Source organism: Filicampus tigris, chromosome 20 (assembly GCF_054856515.1).
Source record: "Filicampus tigris isolate MCC_2025a chromosome 20, RoL_Ftig_1.0, whole genome shotgun sequence".
NCBI classification, from domain to species: domain Eukaryota; kingdom Metazoa; phylum Chordata; class Actinopteri; order Syngnathiformes; family Syngnathidae; genus Filicampus; species Filicampus tigris.
Genome location: NC_141236.1, coordinates 5,874,960 through 5,896,447, shown reverse-complemented (window position 1 = coordinate 5,896,447; position 21,488 = coordinate 5,874,960). Strand labels below are relative to the sequence as shown.

At 42.4% G+C, this 21,488-nt stretch overlaps 2 protein-coding genes and 2 long non-coding RNA genes across 7 annotated transcripts in view; 2 read left to right on the top strand and 2 right to left on the bottom strand.

The window, feature by feature from the left end:
- Positions 1 to 10,805, top strand: part of disp1 (dispatched homolog 1 (Drosophila)) — a 36,569-nt gene extending 25,764 nt beyond the window's left edge. For all 3 annotated transcript variants that reach the window (XM_086019528.1, XM_086019530.1, XM_086019531.1), the window contains 8 exons: positions 3,545 to 3,574; positions 3,930 to 4,053; positions 4,645 to 4,772; positions 5,320 to 5,414; positions 5,991 to 6,088; positions 6,188 to 7,777; positions 7,938 to 8,201; positions 8,892 to 10,805. In XM_086019528.1, the coding sequence (XP_085875654.1) occupies positions 3,545 to 3,574; positions 3,930 to 4,053; positions 4,645 to 4,772; positions 5,320 to 5,414; positions 5,991 to 6,088; positions 6,188 to 7,777; positions 7,938 to 8,201; positions 8,892 to 10,565 (4,003 nt within the window). In that variant the 3' untranslated portion in view covers positions 10,566 to 10,805. The remainder of the gene's footprint in view (positions 1 to 3,544; positions 3,575 to 3,929; positions 4,054 to 4,644; positions 4,773 to 5,319; positions 5,415 to 5,990; positions 6,089 to 6,187; positions 7,778 to 7,937; positions 8,202 to 8,891) is intronic.
- On the bottom strand, positions 4,606 to 13,525 carry LOC147127998 (uncharacterized). The gene is made up of 5 exons (XR_015084012.1): positions 13,390 to 13,525; positions 8,076 to 8,170; positions 7,925 to 8,002; positions 5,953 to 7,796; positions 4,606 to 4,997 (listed from the first exon to the last, which is right to left on the bottom strand). It is a non-coding gene; the product is annotated as an uncharacterized LOC147127998 (long non-coding RNA).
- A 670-nt stretch (positions 13,526 to 14,195) lies between these two features.
- Positions 14,196 to 20,615, bottom strand: LOC147127997 (toll-like receptor 5). The gene is made up of 4 exons (XM_086018517.1): positions 20,446 to 20,615; positions 16,980 to 19,266; positions 16,261 to 16,349; positions 14,196 to 15,634 (listed from the first exon to the last, which is right to left on the bottom strand). The coding sequence occupies exons 1-4, from the start codon at positions 20,512 to 20,514 to the stop codon at positions 15,407 to 15,409; spliced, it is 2,673 nt and encodes an 890-aa protein (XP_085874643.1). The 5' UTR covers positions 20,515 to 20,615; the 3' UTR covers positions 14,196 to 15,406.
- LOC147127994 (uncharacterized) overlaps positions 14,831 to 21,488 on the top strand; it is a 28,835-nt gene continuing 22,177 nt past the window's right edge. For both annotated transcript variants that reach the window (XR_015083805.1, XR_015083806.1), the window contains exons 1-2: positions 14,831 to 14,988; positions 15,451 to 15,566. This is a non-coding gene — a long non-coding RNA (uncharacterized LOC147127994). The remainder of the gene's footprint in view (positions 14,989 to 15,450; positions 15,567 to 21,488) is intronic.

Below are 21,488 nucleotides of genomic sequence, written 5' to 3'. Positions count from 1 at the left end.
ACGGGTATCTTCTCTTCAGCAACTACAGCCGCTTTATTTGACCAGATAAAACATAACTGCCCTGTAAACTAGCGAATGGAATTTCAAAATGACAACAAAATACCTCTAAACATAAAAATAAACATATTCAATGATTGCACCTTTTCTTCATTCTCCAACATTTTTTTTTCAATCAAATATTCGATTTTGATATCATTATTTCAAAAGGTTGTCGCTTGGAAATGGTTAGCGATAAAGACTCACTGTAAATGTTGCTTGTTTAAATTTTGGCACTTTGCCGCTTAAAGGGTTGAAAAATTTGTTTTAAAAAAAAAAAGCTCCGATACTACAACATTCTCACACAGCACTCTGTTAAAAGTAGGGCTGTCAAAATTAAAGCATTAACTGTGGAGATTAATTTAAATTTCATAACGCACAAAAAAAAATTAACTCGGTTAACTCAGTTTTATTGACTTCCTGTGGCAGCTTCCCTGTATTCACTTTGTAGCCAAACTTAGAGGAGAGTCAGTGTCGCCAAGATGGACTTTTACGTAGTTTTACTTTAAAAAGTTGCTCGATGGCTTATTGGAGAAATCCAAAATTATTTGCGCACTTTGCAAAGCGAAGTTCAAATATCATATTTGTTGTACGTCTTTGGTGTATCGTTCAACAATTGTATTTTCCAGGAAAAAAATCATATTCAAAATCCCAAAAAGCTATTAGAACAGTCTTTGAATCAAAATATACTTTTGTTTTCCATATTAATTCCAAGATTTTACTCAATATCAGTTCCGAGCTTAGTAAAAAATTGTAGTTGAAAAATACGATTAATTGCGATTAATTATGGAAATTTTTGCGATTAATTAGTTACCCGTGTGACAGCACAAGTTAAAAGTCTTTCTTTTTTTCCCCCCATCCAAAAATGCTTTGTGTTGTTTAGGAGCTACTAGGCTGGAAAAAAAAAATCACAAATCAAAATTCTATGAAAAAAGGTTGAGAACAACTGTTCCACATTATTCGACAACTTTACACTGTACCCGAGAGAGTAAATACATGTTTTTGTTGAAGTGTGTATAATTCTTGTATTTTTTTAAGGCCTTGGTATCATCCAGAACATGTTTCCCAAGACCATAGTACTGTGTGTATTGTCTGTTCTGGAACACCTTTTTATCCCAAAATATCCACTCCAGGACAGAGAGAATCACAATCAATAATGTTGATTGATTATTGAGCAGCAGTGAACCCTGCTGGCACAAAGCATGATAACAGTAGGAGTCGTTGGCAAAGCGGATGTACTAGAATTATATTTTAATTGAAGCAAATTACGCATGACTGTTTTTCAGTAGAAAGCTTTTGAAGGGCTATTTTCAGGGTGCGTATATAATTTGAGTGCGTTATTCTCCAGAAATGACCTTACCTGTAATTACAGGGTGTCACTTTACTAGAGATTATCTTCAAAATGCAGTGATCAATTTAACAGACAGAAGCAGTAAGCTAAGAAAAAAAAAAAAAAATCGTGCTGAGGCCCGGCAAGCTTCTGAGAAAGAAGAATGTTGACAGTATGTCACTCTTTGATCCTGCCTTTATGGACAGGTGTTTACTCTACGATTGCTATCTTTACGGGTTTTGTCCTATATGCTGTATGACGGGGGGGGGGGGGGTCTCACAAAGAGGGAGAAGAACATGGTGCGTGAAGATGGAAGGAAAATGTCGAAACACGTAAGCGATAGGGGTGAGCATAATAAAGCTCAACGTGAACGGGGCCGCAAATTGAAAACAATATTTTCTCGGGGGCCGCTATCAGCCACGGGCTCGTGGAATCGTCATTATCCCCCCTCTGAATCAGATTTTGGTATTGGTATTGGATTTTGATCAAACATCACGTCTTCTGAAGTGTGTTGAAAACACAAGGCACCTCCCCATAAAAAAATTGATGGACAGAAAAACAGAACTAGTTCCTGATTGGGGGGGTGTGGTCATTTCTTGACTGGCTTTCAAATTGTTGGCACTGATGTATTACTTGTCTGGCAGCGGGCCATGCTTTTCTGCCCGCTCTTGTAATGACGTTTTAAAATGGGTGCACGTCGCCTATTTCATGGCTTGCTCAAAAGCTAATCATGTGCAGCGTTCCAGCAAGACAAACATCAGGGCTAGGGGAGGCCTTATTGCTGACACTAATTGCTCCAACTTTGAAGGCCTTTTCATGGAATATTTGCCCACCTGTCTGACAGTGTGCGTTCCACAGCATCTGAAACCTTCCTAGACAAACGGACTTGTGTCCATGGGCACGTTGTATAAGGTCACAAATGTGTGCTTTCTAAATTGTACTAGGGCTGCGCAATGAATCGAAATGCAATTGCAATTACTACACTCCACGATTACAAAATTGGCATCATCGTAAAAAAACGATTATTAACATGCGTTTACATCCAACACACTCTCACTTTGTTTACATACTTGAATTCATAAATTTGCACACATTTTTTTATTTTTTTTTATTTTATAAGTAATTATATGAATTTAGTTTGGTCCAAAAGGAACTTGTATAACTATAGTGTTTCAAATTTAAACATTCACTTGTTTGGTAACAAAAAATAAATATAAAAATATATTTATATTATAAAAATAAATGTTCATAATCGAGCATCCCTAAATTGTACATCAAAATGATTGAAGTACTTAATTCATTTCACTTGTTCGCCGATCGTTACCTTTTCTGCTGCTAATGACTCAATCCGCCCATATTTAGAAAGGGAAGTTGTGATTAGCTTTTGCTTGTTTTTTTTTTTTTTTTTTTTCGCCCTATGGTTAGAAAGTCTTTGGGTCAACTGAAACAAAGAACATATCATTTAATCAACAAACTATGTTTTTACATCAGCAATCATTGTTTGTCTTCCGGGTTCTAGAATCCCTGTTTTGAATCCGTATTAAAGGATTGTCATGATAATTTGGGTAAACCCAAATTTAGTGTACGAGGCCTGACACATTCCCGTAGTCCCACACATGCTTCGGTAACCCCTCCCCCGACATTTTTGCCGTCTTTACTCTGTCAGCACAGCGTTGAGTGAGTAGCCTGTAGCCTGTGTTTACCTTATTAATTAGTCCAGTGATCCAGAAAGACTCCCACAGGTAAATAGAAAAACAGTGAAAGTCACACAGACAAAAGAAAATAAGACAGAAGCCAGGGGAAGAGGTAGCAGTTGGACAGAGGGAGCAACCAAGGTTTTCAGTGTATTTATTCACTTTTTCCCTTAAAAGGGGCACACAGGAAGCAGCACCTGTCAACACGAGACAAATTAGACATGTGCCATTTAAAATTTCAAAGAGGTTTGGCAAAGTGCGCTAAGGCTGTTTTGTTCGACATTGTCCGAACAAATAGCTTTTATGGTTTTCCACTGCACACTTTGCACTGCAGTGGATGTGCTATTGTCCGTGTTGGGAGCAAAAGGCATGATAAATAAATAGTTCTCTCCTCCTCCAAACTCTTGCAAAATATTTGGGGGATTGGCCGCTGCTTTGACATGAAAATGTAAACGTTATTTATCTGTCTCATTTTCTTTTTCAGCCCTGCATGGCCCTTTCGGTTCCCCAAAAGGTAAGGCCTGCCAAAAACAAAGTCTCCTGTTGATGGTCTGGATTGCAAAACTGTCTTTCCTCCTCCGTCAACCCCCCCCCCCCCCCCCCCTCCCCACATTATTCCCGTCATCCATCCATCACTGCTGTCATTCCTCAGCAGTGAGTCATGAGTTATCTTGTGGGAGTTGTGTCTGTCTGTACCTGGCCTTCGTAAACCAGCAGACTGCATCTCATCATTTCTCAGTTACACAGCACCCTAATGCAAATCCGATACAGTATGTGTCCATATCAATTATTTGTCAGTTAGAGGATGTTGGACCGCTCCAAAATTTGTGATCTTTCATCAATTCAGGGTATCCTTCTTGCATTTTCAGCTATTCGGAGCTGATAGCTGATTGGCCAGTGGTGGTGCTCGGTGTGTGCACAGTGCTAATTGTCATTTGCGCCTTGGTGGGTGTCCTGGTTCCTGACCTCCCTGATTTCTCTGATCCTCTTTTGGTGAGTACAGATCCGAAATAGTTGCCTCACCGCTCTCACGCTCTAATTATCTAAATCAGATTACGACATATTGTTCATTTAATTTCTGTCTGTTCAATGTCTCGGTCACGTTGTTCTGCTTTGTTTTACATATTGAGCCTTTGTCAGGAAACTCTTGACAGTTTTACTCAAATTGCTGAGTATCATTGTGCCTTTTATGGTGGCAAATTATACTGTGACTAGTTATGTAACGATTCACTCAAGCCCCAATTCGATTAGATTTTCAGTTCCGGATTTTCAATTTGATTCCATTTGAAAAAAAAAAAAAAAATGCTACCATGCTTGTCTCTGTGCACTAGTGCGGTTCTGCAGCCATCCACAAATGCAATACGCAAGTTTCAAGACATCATTTTCTAGGTGCCTTTGATCAACTCGATTTTCGTTTAATCTAATCGATTAACTGGGGCAAATCGATTTTTGATTAATCGTTACATCCCTAACAGCGACCTTTATCTAAATGTGTAACTTTTTGCAAATGCATATAAGCAGTTACCCCCTGTTGATTAAAAATGACTTGGTTTTATCTGGGTTTTTTTTTTTTTTTCTTCAAAGGGTTTTGAGCCTCGAGGAACTGCCATCGGTCAACGACTGGTCACATGGAACAACATGGTGAAGAACACTGGCTACAAAGCAACACTGGCCAACTATCCCTTCAAATACGCTGACGAGCAGGCGAAAAAGTAACCGAACCCAGCTGTCTCCCCGAATAAACACAGACATCATTGTCAAACTTTTTCATTTAGGGGACACATTTTCAATGTACTGTGCTTCGGTCTCAGTTTGCAACTGATTGATACAAAATGTGTCTTTCACATCAGATTCAACTGGCTTGATTGTGTGTCTTATTTGCATGCGGGAAGCCACTCACTCTGAATGAAGCCAGACAGTTCAAATTGTGAATCCGCCTGCAGACAAAAAAAAAAAAAGGAATTTGTGATTGCCCCCCCCCCACCTTTCACTGTTTCTGTCTGTAGCCATAATTGTGTGCTTGTTTCTGTCAGCAAACTTCCCCACCTCATCCCTTGTCTGTCAACCTTGTCCCCCTTCAGAGGAGGGTTGTAGCTTTTCTTCGCTGTAGCACGACACTCTTACTGCTGTTTGATTTTTGGCTCCTCTGCCCACCTCTGCTTCCTTCTTCAAAGTCTCTCTGAGAGCCTTGACTCGGTAATAAGCTGATCTAATAATAATGTAATCATCTAATCATATTGATTTTCTGTTGCTTTCCAGCCACCAAGAACCCAAGTGGCCCGAAGACCACTTTGATCGAGAAAAACGCCATGCCGAGTGGGACTTCAGTAAGGAGTTTTTTTGTGATGTGCCAGGTGAGTTTTCCATTTGTGAGACAATTCTTTTATCTCTATCTCTCGATCTCTCTTTATGTATATATACACTGTGTGTGTGTGTGCGTGTGTGGGTGTGTGTGTGTGTGTGTGTATGTATATATGTGTGTGTATGAATGTGTGTGTGTGGGGGAGTGGGTGGGGGTGTGTGTGTGTGTGTATATGTGTGTGTATGTATCTGTATATATATGTATATGTGTGTATGTAAACCCCATATATATATGTATATATATATATATATATATATATGTGTGTGTGTGTGTATATATATATATATATATATATATATATATATATATATATATATATATATATATATATATATATATATTATACACACACACATATGTATATATATATGTATGTATATGTATATATATATATATGTATGTATATGTATATATATATGTATGTATATGTATATATGTGTGGGGAAATAGTACCCGTCTATATAAGGGGTTTACATGGTACTAATGATTGTATAATGTCTCTGACAGGAAAATTGTTACATTTTGCTTACCTTTAATCTGATCTAATTCTCCTTGATTCTTCATGCAGGCTCCACCTATTCCAGACTGGTTTTCTCATCTGCTGAGGGGAAGAACTTGTGGAGCATCCAGGCCATCAAATCCATGTGTAATCTGGACAACAGTCGGGTACGAATGAGGAACAGCACAAGAATGTGATAGCTCCTCCGTATTATATCCTCTGCATTGTGTTTATTTTACTGTCGTTTCTCATTGGTCTGTCCGCAGGTGCGCTCTCACCGTGACTACCGGAGCCTCTGTCAGCGCACCAACAACGCCTCATGTTGCCCCAGCTGGACACTGGGCAACTACATCGCAGCCCTCACAAATAGGTCATCCTGCCAAACGATTACCGAGCGCGATGTATCGCACACGCTGAAGATTTTGCGCTCGTGCGCCAAGTATTACCACAATGGCACGCTGGGCCCCGATTGCTGGGACATGTCCCTGAAGCGCAAGGACCAGCTCAAGTGTGGCAATGTGCCCCGGAAGTGCACCAAGTATAACGCCGTCTACCAAATACTGCACTTTCTGGTCGATAAGGACTTCCTCAGTCCAAAGAGCCTGGAATTTCCTCCACCTGTGCTCACGTATAGCATGCTCTTCTCGCCGACAGAGAAAGGAGAGTCGATGATGAACATTTACTTGGATAATTTTGAGAACTGGAACTCCTCGGACGGCGTCACCGCGGTCACCGGGATCGAGTTTGGCATTAAACACGACCTCTTTCAGGACTACCTCCTTACGGACACGGCGTACCCGGCTATAGCCATCGTGATAGTCCTGCTGGTCATGTGTGTATACACGCGCTCGGTTTTCATCACACTCATGACAATAATAGCCATTATTAGCTCGCTGATCGTGTCTTATTTTCTATACCGCATGGTTTTCAACTTTGAGTTTTTTCCTTTCATGAACCTCACGGCTCTTATCATCCTGGTGGGAATCGGCGCCGACGACGCCTTTGTGCTTTGCGATGTATGGAATTACACCAAAATTGACAAGGCCCATGCCGAGCTGGCGGAAACGGTCGGCGTGACTTTGCAGCACGCCGCCTTGTCCATGTTCGTCACCAGCTTTACCACCGCTGCCGCTTTTTACGCCAACTTTGTCAGCAACATCACAGCGATCCGCTGTTTTGGCATCTACGCCGGAACGGCCATCTTGGTCAACTATATCCTCATGGTGACGTGGCTGCCAGCCGTGGTGGTGTTGCACGAGCGCTACCTACCAAACGCGTTGCCCTGTACCAAGCCCCAACACCGGCAAAGCGGTTACCGCATCCGGATGATTGTGGCGGGCCTTTGCCAGAAGGCTAGCAAATGCTTGTTTAGTGTCTCGGAAGCCTCAAGAATCTTCTTTGAGAAAGTTCTTCCCTGCGTTGTCATCAAGCTACGCTACCTCTGGCTCTTCTGGTTTCTTGCGCTCACAGTGGGCGGGGCATATGTCGTTTGCGTCAACCCCAAGATGAAGCTCCCGTCGCTGGAGCTGGCCGAGTTTCAGGTGTTCCGTTCCTCTCACCCTTTCGAGCGCTACGACGCCGAGTACAAGAAGCTTTTCATGTTTGAGAGAGCGCATCACGGGGAGGACCTCCACATGCCCATCACCATCATCTGGGGTGTGACACCCGTGGATAACGGAGACCCCCTGAATCCCAAAAACAAGGGGAAGTTGATGCTGGACAGCGGCTTCAACATCGCCAGTCCGGCGTCTCAGCTGTGGATCCTCAATTTCTGCCAGAAGCTTCGAAACCAGAGTTTTGTCTTTCAGTCAGACGAGCAGGACTTCACCAGCTGCTTCATTGAGACGTTCAAGCAGGTCGGTGCTCCTCCTCTCCCTATACACCAATTGATTACGCAACACCAGGGGGGGAATTTTGTGAATAATTCTATCATGAAGTCAATTAGTCTTTTTTTGTTTGTTTGTTTGTTTGTTTAGGATTTGAAACATGTACTTTTCGCTTACCTTATTTGAACAGTGGATGGAGAACCAAGACTGCGAGGAAGCATCCGTCTACCCCTGTTGCAGTCAATCCACCTTCCCCTACAAGCAAGAAGTGTTTGAGCTATGCATCAAGAGGGCCATCATGGAACTCGATCGCAGTACAAACTACCACCTGGACAGCAAGACCCCTGGACCTCGATTTGACATCAACGACACCATCAAGGCCATCGTTTTGGAGTTTAAGAGCACCTTCCTCTTCACGCTGGCCTATGAGAAGATGAACCAGTTCTATTGTGAGGTCAGAGCCATTTTTTTTTAATCTTTAGTACGTTTGTGTTTCCTCAAATAATGGACTCTGCTCTATTAGACACTCTACCCCATTTACAACGATTGTCGGAGGCGCTGTCCAATTGAGAAAAAAAAAAAAAAAGAAGCGAGGAATGTACAATACAATACAATACGATTTCGCATTTCATAACAGCTAGAGTTGTAACAAAGCACTTTACATACAGTAGACAATAAATAAAGACACTAAAAGGCCGTAATATACAAGTATTAATAAATATGGATGTAAATAATATATAAGATATAAATTAAAAAAATATGTAAACAAATAAAGCCAATAAATTAACAAATGAGTACAATCTAAAATTATTATTATTATTGCTGTCCTGTGAAATACACTTTTTTAATTTTCACGTTAATTTGATGTCTATGTAGGAAAAAATGGATATAGGTGTTTTTCACAGGACAGTGACGATATGCTATTTTTTTTTAATACATACAATTCTCATTGTGAAAAAAAAAAAAATGCCAGAGTACCTGGCATTTTTTTTTTTTTATTTCATTATTTTGTAGGAGTAATTAAATGCCCAAGGCCATAATTTGAAGGAAGAGGGAATTTGAAATGACCACCCGCTGCAGTCGTATTTGCGGGAGTTGTGTGGAATTTTCCCATCGCGCTGAACGTTATCTGTTGGTTATCCAGGTGGACGCCTGGATAACGGAGGAGCTGCGCCACGCCCCGGCGGGCCTCAGCCACGGCTGGTTTGTCAGCAACCTGGAATTCTTCGATCTCCAGGACAGCCTGTCTGACGGCACTCTGGTTGCCATGGCGCTGTCTGTGGCCGTCGCCTTCAGCGTCATGCTAATAACCACGTGGAACATCATCATCAGCCTATACGCCATCCTGTCCATCGCCGGGACCATTTTCGTCACCGTGGGCTCCCTGGTGCTTCTGGGTTGGGAGCTGAACGTCTTGGAGTCGGTCACCATTTCCGTGGCGGTCGGACTGTCCGTGGATTTCGCCGTCCACTACGGTGTGGCCTACAGGCTTGCTCCGGAGCCGGACCGCGAGGGAAAAGTGATTTTCTCCCTCGGCCGCATGGGTTCGGCTATCGCGATGGCTGCCTTGACAACTTTTGTCGCGGGGGCCATGATGATGCCCTCGACCGTGTTGGCCTACACCCAGCTGGGCACGTTCATGATGCTGATCATGTGCATCAGCTGGGCCTTCGCCACCTTCTTTTTTCAGTGCATGTGCCGCTGTTTGGGACCTCAGGGCACCTGTGGCCAGATCCCACTGCCCAAAAAGCTGCAGTGTCAGGCTTTCTCCGAGGACCCGTCCGAAGGCGCTCCGCCTGAAGGGAAGAGCTCCGGTTTGGGCAAATACCAGCTGGACGGCGGGGACGCAGAGGCGGAACATTATGAATTGGAGCCGCTGGCTTCAAGTCACAAAACTGAAGACAAACCTCAAGAGGATCATGAGGTTTGTACTCGGCGTCACAATGGAGTGCACGCCCACAACCGCGCTTCCCAATATTCACGCGCCCGTTGTGATAGTCAAATGGAAGCTGGCAAACGCAGTCCTAAAAATGGGCTTGTAGATACGCTCAACACGTCAACTCAGTGCCAGTACCCCCAAAACGCAGACTGCTCATGTGGGGAACCACCCCCACAGTGGACACTCCGTTCCTGTCCTCAGCCTCAGCGTCCCCTCCCCCAACTTGTCCCAATTGCAGGAAAACAGTCGAGCAAACCGGACCCAGTCGGCACACGCGCGGATTGCTGCAAGCACTACATCCCCTGTCCGCCCCCCCACCTCCACCACTGCGGCCCAGGGAGGGTCGTATACCCCACACAAGCACCCGCACCCTGCTGCCACCGTCAGTATTGCGTCCCCGCCGCCGGCCCAGAGGCGACCTCGCAACGCAGATCCGCAGGCTTGGCCTCGAACCAACGCACGAGTCAAAAACCCGGCTCAGAGCCAAACGCACCAGAGCCCAATCACGGGCCACAAGCGCCGAGCCAAATTATCAGCACGCCAGCCCTCACGCAGACTCTTTGCCCCTCCTCCGCACAGGACTCAACTCACACAGACAGACATGAAGGAACCGCAGAAACCACAACACAGGAGGCTGTTTGGTGTCAGATCCCTGGCCAGCAGGAGAGCGCCGCCGCCCCACGGAAGCAAAGCGTCAAAAATTGCAAGCAGAACTCCAAACGAGAGCGGGCGCCTGCCTCAGCGAAGAAACTGTACTGTTTTAACAGGGCGTTGAAGGTGAACTGCAACTCGGCTTCAGAGTTCAATGTGCCAAAAAGCGAAACGAGTGTGCCTCCCATTATCATAAACAGCAGTCGCTCCTCTGAAAGCTTATGTTAGGACAAAAATACGCTCCGTAAAATAAATGATGTGGTACTAAGTGCCTCAATGTGATATACAGTCACACTGACCCACTAAATAGTTTCTTTTTCTGTCAAAAGGCCAAACTGTGTTCTTTTTAAGACAGTCTTAACACTTAAAGGGGAAGCCAACGCAAACATTTTCTTTTTCTAGAATATGTTCTATGCAAGCCCACTAGTTGAAACAGGGCATTCTGATAATTATTGCGTTTGTGGAATAAGTGTCAATGCACTCGTATTTAGCCATCTCTGGGGGCGGCCATTTTGTCTTGTGTCGACTGAAAATGACATCACAACTGCTCACAACGACCAATCGCGGCTCGGATTCAGAAAACAGGTCAGCCGTGATTGGTCGTTGTGAGCAGTTGTGATGTCATTTTCTGTCGACGGAAGACAAAATGGCCGCCCCCAGAGATGGCTAAAAACGAGTGCATTTTGCTGCTTAATTTATATTCCACAAACGCAAAATTAATCAGAATGCTGTGTTTCAACTCGTGGGCTTGCATAGAACATATTCTTGAAAAAAAAAATGTTTGCGTTGGCGTCCGCTTTAATGCTTTTTTTTTTTTTTTTTTTTTTTTAATGTGTCAATATACTGCGGACATTTGCACAGGAAGAAAAAAAAACGTACATATTTGCTATTAAATGTGACCATGTTTTAGAAAAAAAAAAACACATTGCTTTTCAATTGTTTTGTGTGCAACGAACGTCTCCAATGTTCTGTACAATTAAAATGTCTCACTTAATCGCTGTTGTCCTGTTTAGCAAACTGATGCCACGGACCACAAAATGTGCCAAGGCTCCGTTATTTAATTGTATACATAAGCGTATACTCATAATTGGCTCATAAATAGCGGCGCCTTCGCTGCTGCGTCGCTGGCCTCAAAATAATTGGCGGGATTCAAAGTCAGGCTCCAGTTGACTTTTATTTTGATTTACACTAGATCAGATTTTATCACAGAGGCTCAGTCGATATCCAAACATTGTTATGGGTCATAAAGCCATTTTAACAGCGCAAATAGGTCCTGTTGTGCGGCCGACTGCAAACCATCAAAATTTACAGGTCCCACTTTTTCACTTATTGTGATAAATGGTAGCTACATTCCCCTTCAAAAGTATTGGAACAGGAAGTTCAATTCCTTTTGCTTTCATAGTATTTGTATTTCAGATCAAAAGATTAATATGAGACAATAGTTCAGAAGTCCAGTTTTTATTGCATGGGATTTTATTTATCTCCATGTGTGTGCAAAAGTACTAGAACAGACATTATTCAATTAACTTAAAGTGAATAACATTTAATATTTGGTGGCAATAATGCATCAAACCTGCTGACTTCACCAGCCTGCACGCATCGTTTTCAGGCCTTTACTGCAACCTCTCTGTTCATTTTTTTTTCTGTGGGTTTCCCCCTTCAGTCTCCTCTTCAGGATGTCAAAGGCATGCTCAATTGGGTTCAGGTCCGCTGATTTATTCTCAGAAGTTCCACTTTTAACCCTAACCCAAATGTCATAATTATACAACAAAAACAAAAGAATTGATCTTGCCGTTCCAATACTTTTGAAGGGAATTATATATTTGTCGGCATGTTTGTTCTGTGGATCCAGTCTGGCTGTCTGAGAGCTAAGGTAAGTTGCCAGTGATCATTTTAGTCCTGCTATGTGCCGTACTTCTGTAGATGCATCAAATCTCCCTGTTTACTACCTTTCTTGTGATGTGGTACTTCAAGCTTCAAGCGCCAACGCATTTTCAAAGCCCGCTTTGACATGGCAATTTTTCCCCCCCCCCCCCTTCAACTTCTTGACACTTGTTGCTCCTAGAGGCGCAGCTTCAATGTAAAATTCATGAATGAAGTAACCAATTGCTATGGAAATCTGGTTCTTTCCTCGCATTCCTGCCCCTCAACCATATGTACACAGACTGCAACCAACAAGCTGAATTAGACACATTCTAGGGTTAAACCTCCCACGTTGGAGGATCACCCGTTGACTTAATTATTTTTGACCGCTTCGTTTGCCTCCAGCTTTTGCATCTCTCCTCCTCCGCCGGACTGAAGATGAGCCCATTTCTCTCAAAGAGTCTCTGTGATGATATTGATTTTAAACAGGTTAAATATTAGCTGTGTCCAAGGGAGGGGCGTGGTTTACTACATTTCCTTGCGGGCAGGGGTGGTGACTCAAACATATATTCCAGTAAGCTTTAAATACTGAGGAGGTCACAGCGATTCAGTTTGTTTACGCGGTAAACATTGGCTTCCCCTTTTAAAATTAGATCTTGGTGGAGACAGCGGTCAGGACCAGATATAAAACATGATGTTCTTAGCTCATGTTTGATCAGTGGTCCGTTTTACACGTCATCTTTTAGCCTCGGGCTTAGATACTCGGTGGCGGTTATTAGAAATGCAAAAAACAAAAACTGATCATCTCTGACAATGGGCTAGATTAGTAGGACTGACACGTTTTTGACTTTAACATGTAGCTAAAGTTAGCTCTGTGGGTTTTTGGTTTTTTTCTGACGCTGCTGCACCCTGAAAACCGCGCAAATAAACAAATAAATTGTGTCATTTGATTGGGTTCGTAATTAAAGCCCACCCCCTATTTAAATAGCTCACAAATTCAACAAATAACTTTAATTTTTTAATCGGATTGTTTTGTTGAATGAACGTTTTGAAACAAGCAAAACAGTATGATTGTAAAATAATGTACATTATATTGATGCATGCCATATATTTGTAATAAAGACAACAAACCTTGGTAAAATATCAAGCAATTAGTGTGGGCTCACTATTTGGAACGAGCCAATCGTACCTGTTCTAAATGTAGGCTGCACAAATCTGCAATGTCATGTTGTCGAAAGATGGTTCATAAATGCCCAAGTACAGGATGCAGGCAGCAGTTGAAACAGGACGGAAGCGTTCTCTTTCCAGTAGCTTCCTGTTTTCACTAACTTGGAGATTACAAGCAGCCCAGTGATCCCAGCAGTGTGCTGCCAACCAACATGTGCGCTTGGGGAAATGCTATCGTTTTCAGCGCTAATTTGGATTAAAAAAAAGGAATGCGGCAATAGTGCAAATGTACACAGTCAAGTGTGGGACGATCAAAATCAATGAGTACCGTAGTCAAGATATTAGCAATTGTTGAAAGTAAGAGGGAAAACAAGTTTTATGCTCCCATCTAGTGGAGAAAATTGAAAATACAAATTACTTGCCTCACTTCCAGCTCAGATGACCTAAATTGGAACATCCTGAAGGTACTACACTAAATTGCACATTATATATTGTTGAAACCACAGGACACACATTCTAGTTTAGTTTTTTAGGGTAGATGATTTTCATATGTCGTGCAGCTTTAGTTTGATTTGCACTGGACATATTGAATATTCCAGTTAAATTTCAAAATACTGCAAAAAGAATTAATATATTTATCAAACTGCATCAGCAAGAACAGTTAGAAGAGAACATTATGAATCCTATTGAACATAATTTCATGACAAACTCATGTAATTATAGAGCCATTTCTCATTTGCATTCAGTAGGATTTTTCAAAATGGTATTTGAATGAACTTTGGAGGGTTATTTATAAGCATTTAAAAAAATAACACTATCAAATATCAATAAAATGACAGATTTAATTTGGTATCATTATTGTTAATAACAAAACAAATTTTGGAACTCACTATCCTTAAAATATTGTCCATGTATTGAGGTTGTTTTTTTTTTTGTTTTTTTCACATTCGACAAAACTGTAATTTATAACCAAATGTTCTTTTCATTCAAAAATAATAAAAATATAGTCCTCATTTGCCAAACTAAAATAGTTGACAAAAACACGGGTCCTGTCATTAATTCAACTCAAATACAGTATATCAGAAATGGGTTTAAAAATACAAACACATAAATACAGTAGAAATGCACAGAATCACACGAAAGAAAGAAGTATACAGGCTACAAATCGGTAAGTGCTTCGGCAATGTGGGTCAATGACAACGTGAGTGGCAACACAAGTATTCTTACTGTAAGTGCTTTGTTATCAGAAAGCCATTACTTGTTGCACCAAGATACGTTTTGTAGGAGCCATATAGTGTTTATTAGTGGCTTTTTTCCTCTTTGGGGTGTGTGCTTGTTTGTTGTGCACGAGCCGGGAGCGCGCGCACTCCACTTTGACAAGTGATTGGTGTTGTCACCAGGGGGAGTGGTTTTACTTATTAGCAGGTACACTCACCTGTGTGTTTGGTGGATCTTGTGGTGGGGTGAAAGCGGGGAGGAGGGGGGGATTTTATTTGATTTTTTTAGTTGGACGCGTGAAACGCTACTGTAAACGCAATTGTGAGTTTAGAAAACGACAACGTACCTTCATATGGTGGAAAGAGCTGTTCCGACTGAAGAAAGCTTGCACGGCAAAACTCAAGTAAGTGCCTGTCGGTTTCCAAAACTGATTCAATTCAATCAACAACATCCAAGCTAGTGCAACAGTTGGCGTGCGCGTCACCAAGCTTCAACTCCCCCTCGACTGCTCTGAGACTGTATATTGTTCCCGTGATGTCACGCAATTAAAGACCCGGAGGACACGGATCATGTTTTGTTGTTATGACAAAATGGAATTGAAAAGGGTTTAGAATTTTCACGATCTCAATGAATGGAGCTTTGATCCATTGGAAATATATTTTTGGCCCTTTAAGATTAGTATTTGAGTACCCCTTCTATAAAGTCAATGAACAATTTCTGCCTCTCTGCAACTGTTTTCTTACTTTTAACTATTGGGGGGGAAAAGGTGCTGTCACCAAATCCGCAGTATGGGAGTGCTTTTGTATTCAGATGTTGACAGGTCACTGCTGTGCTACAATGTTCTCAAGCTGGATGTCATTTCCAGGTGGATTGTCAGGCTTTGGCACGTCCTCGTCCAACTTCTTCACCTCACTGTCTTTGAGTATCTTGGAGACGAGGCGCTCGTAAAACCACTCCAGGTCCTGAGGGTCCTCTGGCCAGGTGAGGTACTCTCTCCTCTGGACGAACGCTCGGACTGCATTGTACTTCATCAGCTGGTAGTGAGCCACCTTTAGTTGGGTTACATCAGGGTATAGCATATCAACTTGGTGTGTATTTGTGTTTTATTGAAATGTTTAACTCGTGTTTTCTGATGACACTGAAGCAGTTTTTTCATATACAGTATGGATGGATGAGGTTGAACACAGTCAATTCCGGGTGGCTGTTCGATCTTACGAAAGCCTACTACAGAAGTTGTAATTTGGCAACCATTTTATAGAAAAATATGCCTAGGCTTACACAAACTTTATCACATGAACTACTGTACACATGTATTCACGAAAAGATGCTAGCAAATGATGCTAAACCTCATCCCACAGGACAGTTGGTCACCTGGCCGTGATCTTTCCTATAATAAGCTCCAAACTGCACTTCCACCTTATTACTGTTGTTTTCTGGATCATAGTTTTGCATGAAAGTCACCCAGACCTTTCCTCACTATTATTTCGTGTTCGTCTCATGAGCCAAAACCATTCAACAGTTACGGTGCTTTTTTTTTTTCTTTGCATTTACATAATTTCCCCCCCTGGGATTGTTTCTGACATGCTCTAAATGACCCAATTCGAAAACACGGCACAAGGCTAAAAGGCACACAGAACAAAACGGCAACAGAGAATGTTCGGGGAGAAGCACTGACCTTCCCGACCACCAACATAATCAGAACATTTCTGAGCTCATTCAGCGTTCGGCCCTGAGCCAAGGTGAACGCCTCCAAGCACCAGCCGTCTGAAGAAAGGGGGCAATATAATTAGATGGGGAAACATTTGCATTTGCACTTGAGAGCAATACGATAAATATTAATGAGGACCACGGGACAGAACGTAATGGATGATTACATAGATGGAAAAAATTAGTCAGGCTATTTTTTTAAGTACTTGCTTTCTTAAAGTGGGAGTCAACCCAAATATATATTTTTTCAAAAATATGTTCCCAGCAGGCCCACTAGTTGAAAGGGCATTCTGATAAATTTTGTGTTTGTGGAATATAAGTTAAGCAGCAAAATGCACTTGCTTTTTAGCCATCTCGGGGGGCGGCCATTTTGTCTTTTGTCGACTGAAAATGACATCACAACTGCTCACAGCGACCAATCACGGCTCAGATTCAGAAAACAGGTTAGCCGTGATTGGTCGTTGGGATCAGTTGTGATGTCACTTTCGGTCGACAGAAGTCAAAATGGCCGCCCCCAGAGATGGCTAAAAAAAAAGAGTGCATTTTGCTGCTTAACTCATATTCCACAAACGCAAAAATAATCCGAATGCTGTGTTTCAACCCGTGGGCCTGCTGGGAACATATTCTTGGAAAAAATATGTTTGGGTTGACTTCCGCTTTAAATGAGAAAAGCAGCTGAAACCGTACCTTTAAGGAACTCCTTGGAGACAACACACACAGTCTTCCTGCTGCCCCAGATGGCATCCCTAATGTTGGACAGGTGGTCCTCACCGGGCAGGAAATCTCTGGCCTCGAAACAACAGTGCAGGATGTTCTCCTCCGCAAACTTGCTGTCCAGCTTTTTGAGTAAAGCGGCTTCCACCCACATATAGTCCGTGTTGCTGAAGCACAGGTAGACGTCATACTGCGCGTCCTGTAAAGGAGGCGGCGCTTTGGGATCCTCGAGAACTCTCCCGACAATTTTTTTGTAAGTAATATAAACGCATCCACGAAGACGAGCGTAAGCGATCCCGCAAAGCGTGATGGTGAGAATGAGGAGGGCGGAGAAGATGAAGAGGGCAAATTTAAGCTCTTGGACCGCCGACTCGTCATCCACCTCACACTCTTCTATGATCCGGGAGTAGTTGAGCAGGGGAAGGTCGTAGTGAAAAAACGGGAACTCGCATCGGTAATCCTCGGGACCGATTAAGGTTACGTTGGTCTCGTTCATCCACTCGAGGAAGCTCCCGAGATGACAGTCGCAGTAAAAGCGATTTCCCGAAAGGCTGAGGAGGAAGAGGGAGTCAAAGGTCATCGGATCTGGGTTGGCCAAGAAGTTATTTCGAAGGTCAAGGTTTCTCAGACTGTTGGGAAAAACATTTGGATGCAGATAGGTCAGCGCGTTGGATGACAGATCGAGCTCAACGACGGAGCTGAGACCGCCAAAAATGCCCGCCGGGAGACTCGTGAGGGAATTGAAGCTTAAATTTAGACCCAGCAGATTCTCGAGATGATCAAACACATCGAGGCATGTGCCCTCGGCCCAAATCAACTGCAGGGAGCTATCGTGAAGATCCAGAATTTGTAAACTGCTATTAAGAGGAATTGAGATGTTCTGACCGAGTGTGCACCATTTAATGAAATTACCGCCAAAGAAGAAATTCTGCAGATGTTTGAAATGAGTTAAAATGAGATAAACATCCTCGAGGTTTGTTAATCGGTTGTTTGTCACGTCCACGTGAATCGGGTTGATGCTTAGTTTATCCACATCGTAGAGATCAACCAACCGATTGTCACCCAGAAGGAGAAATTCAAGGTTTGGCAAGGGAGCAGGAGAACCCAAATTCCGCAGGGAGTTTCCTGTCATGTATAAGGCTCGCAATTTAGGAAGACCTTCAAAAGCTTGATATCCCAGCACGCCGATGTTATTAAAAGACAAGTCCAAAACCCGAAGCGCTGTCAGATTGCTAAACGTGTGTGAATATATTTCTCCGAGAATATTGAACGACAAGTTGAGCAATCGTAAATTTCCCTGCACACCACTGAAGGCCTGGTTATTAATTTGATTGATTTTGTTTTGTGAGACGTCAATGATTATCGCACTGCTCAGAGGACTGAAGACGGCTCTCTGCAAAGCAAATATGCGGTTTTTGGACAGATCGAAAATGCTTAAATCGCTGTTTGCAAGACCTTCAAATGTTTGCCTGTCTGGATCTGGGAGGTTGTCATGTGAGAAACCTTTGCCCAAGTACCCGGACAATATGAGATGAGAAACGGGAGTCCCCTGCATTGCTATGAGAAATCGTCGGGTTGTGGGCACGTTGAAGCCGTTGCTCGATAAATCGAGGATATTGAAGGCCATTCCTCGAAACGGGTTTCCGCATCTTTCCCAGTCGAAATCGACCGAGGCCATTTTGTACAAGTCGTTGGAGTCTAAATTCAAGTATGTGAGGTACTTCCCTTTGAAACCGATGAGATCTTCTTCACATAGTTGTTCGATGTCATTCAACATGAGGTTTATCTCGGTCAACTTTGAGAGGTTTCGGAAGAAAAGTCCAGGTTTGAGTTTTTGGATGTCGTTACCAAAAAGGTTCAGCGCTTCTAAGGACAGGAGCGGCTCCAGGTAGTTGTGCGCCAATACGGAGTCTGTCAAACCGCAGTTGTCCATGAAGAGATATTTCAAACTGACCATCCCTGCAAACGCTCGCGGCTCCAGTTGAAGTCCGCCGTTGTCGCCCAGAACCAAACGAACTAACTTTGTCTGCCCGAGGAAGGCGCCGTTCCTTATCGTGAGCGTCACTTCCTGCTTCCCCAGATCCAATTCCAGCAGCTGCTCCAGATTTTGGAGCGACGTGCTGTTAATCTCAGCGAGTCTGTTCATCTCCAAGTAGAGGTGGGTAATGTTTGGAGGCAGAGAAGGCACCCACTGGTGATTCTGTCTGTGACAAGCGGCTACAAGGCCGTATAGTTTACAAGATGGGTAACACCTGACAACCTGGAGGAAAAAAAACCCAAATCATTTATTAGACCGTACAGGGAATCATAAACCGAAATATTCTGTCTTCTAATCATCTCTAATTTACACTAACAGTCTTAATAATAGAAAATATTTGGATGAAAAACACTTCAAGGCCATAAATATAAAAAAAAAATAGTAAATATGATGTGTGCCTAGTTTTGCTGTGTGATGATGACATAGTCAAAAGTTCCTGGGATTGAATGGCTGGACTGTGAAAAGAGAAATAATTATCTCCCTGGCAGTGAATGAGTTAAAGGGGAAGACAACGCAAACATTTTTCTTTTTCCAAGAATATGTTCTATGCAAGCCCACTAGTTGAAACGGAGCATTCTGATAAATATTGCGTTTGTGGAAAAAGTGTTAATCCACTCATTTTTCGCCATCTCCGGGGGCGGCCATTTTGTCTTCTTTCGACTGAAAATGACATCACAAAAGCTCACAACGGCCAATCACGGCTCAGATTCAGAAAACAGGTCAGCTGTGATTGGTCGTTGTGAGCAGTTGTGATGTCATTTTCAGTCGACAGAGAACAAAATGGCCGCCCCAAGAGATGGCTAAAAACGAGTGCATTTTGCTGCTTAATTTATATTCCACAAACGCAAAATTAATCAGAATTACGTCTTTCAACTAGTGGGCCTGCTGGGATCATATTTTTGAAAAAAATATCTTTGGGTTGACTTCAGCTTTAAATAAATATTGATTGAACTCATTCAATTCCAAAGACGTGTATAAATATATATATGTCAAGACATATCAATATGCCCTTTCCGCTGATTGATTTAAGGATCCACTTCAGTTGGTGAATCAGGGATTAGGGGGGACCCACAATTTGGTGCGACGCTCTTGCAGTTTCAGTTCACATTTTTGTCATAAGATCAAGACTCCGAACGATTAAGCAGTGCCTCGCCATTGGGCGGCTTCAATCAGGAAGTTCTCAGAGCAAAGTGACCATACATGCAGTACATACGTATGTGCATACATATTTAGTCTTCAGTTCACATGCTTTCATAAAAAAATGATTAAAATAATAGAATGACTATAGTAAACAATACACAAACTTCCAAGCAGCACTGTTGCAGTACTTAAAAACAACAACAAAAAAACGACAACAACACATACACGCAATTGGCATTGAGAGAAGGGTGAAGCACCTACCTCCACATTCACACCAATGAAAAGCAGCTGAAGAGCCAGCGCCCACAAGTTGCGCTTTCCGCAGTCCATCCTGGCGGGGCACACATTGAAAATCGAGCTTCTCAAGATGATGCCTTCACAGCGGCTTTATCGTAAAGCGGCTACTGTCGAGCGCCGCGCACGAGCGGGGCAGCTCCATAAAAGAGGAGGAAATTGCATAAGACTGTTTGCCTTACATTGGTTCATAGTTCACTGGTGCGGCTTGCCACACAAAAAAAAGCCACTCATCAACTGAAATGAACTCCTCCTGATAAAACCGCATTCAAACAAGTTAATGTGGTTGTATATTTCTGATAACGAACAAAGGGCCGCACTGTAATGACTCCTGTTCCAGCTGCTCCCACACAATTGTGCCTCGGCTCTCTCCGTCAACATATGGTTCATTGCAGCCTCTTATCACATTTAATTTCATCGAATGAGAGAAGCAAATCTAATCACTTGACCACTTGTATTAGCTCACTTAAAAAAGAATAAGACATCTGTTACATTTATCGTGTATGTTTCCTGTATACAAAATCTAAATCTTACATTATAACAGATTGTAGCATACAACAGAACCAGTAAATGAACTGTAAAAAAAAAAATTTTTTTTTAAATTGTCACGTGACCAAGATATTGATGTTCCGTTTTGATTGATTGATGTTGAAAGTTCATTTCATGTTTGAGATGAATTCCACACAGAAGGTGCAGCCTTTTATTTTTAGGACGAGCAATTTGGGGAATGAGCCAAAGAAAAGAACAAATGTTGGTCAATGGAGGATTAAAAAATAATTTGTAATAATTACAAATTGTAACTACAACTACTTAGTACATTTTAATGTTATCATCCTTATATATACTGTATCAGCAATTCATTATTCTTAATGACATTTTACAATGCCACCAAGTGAAATGCATTTACATACACAAATGAATTCTCTCACATATGCTTGTGAAATTTAATGAAATGAAATGACTCTCGGCATGTTTCAGTAGGACATGTGAAATGATTTCTCTAGTGTGTG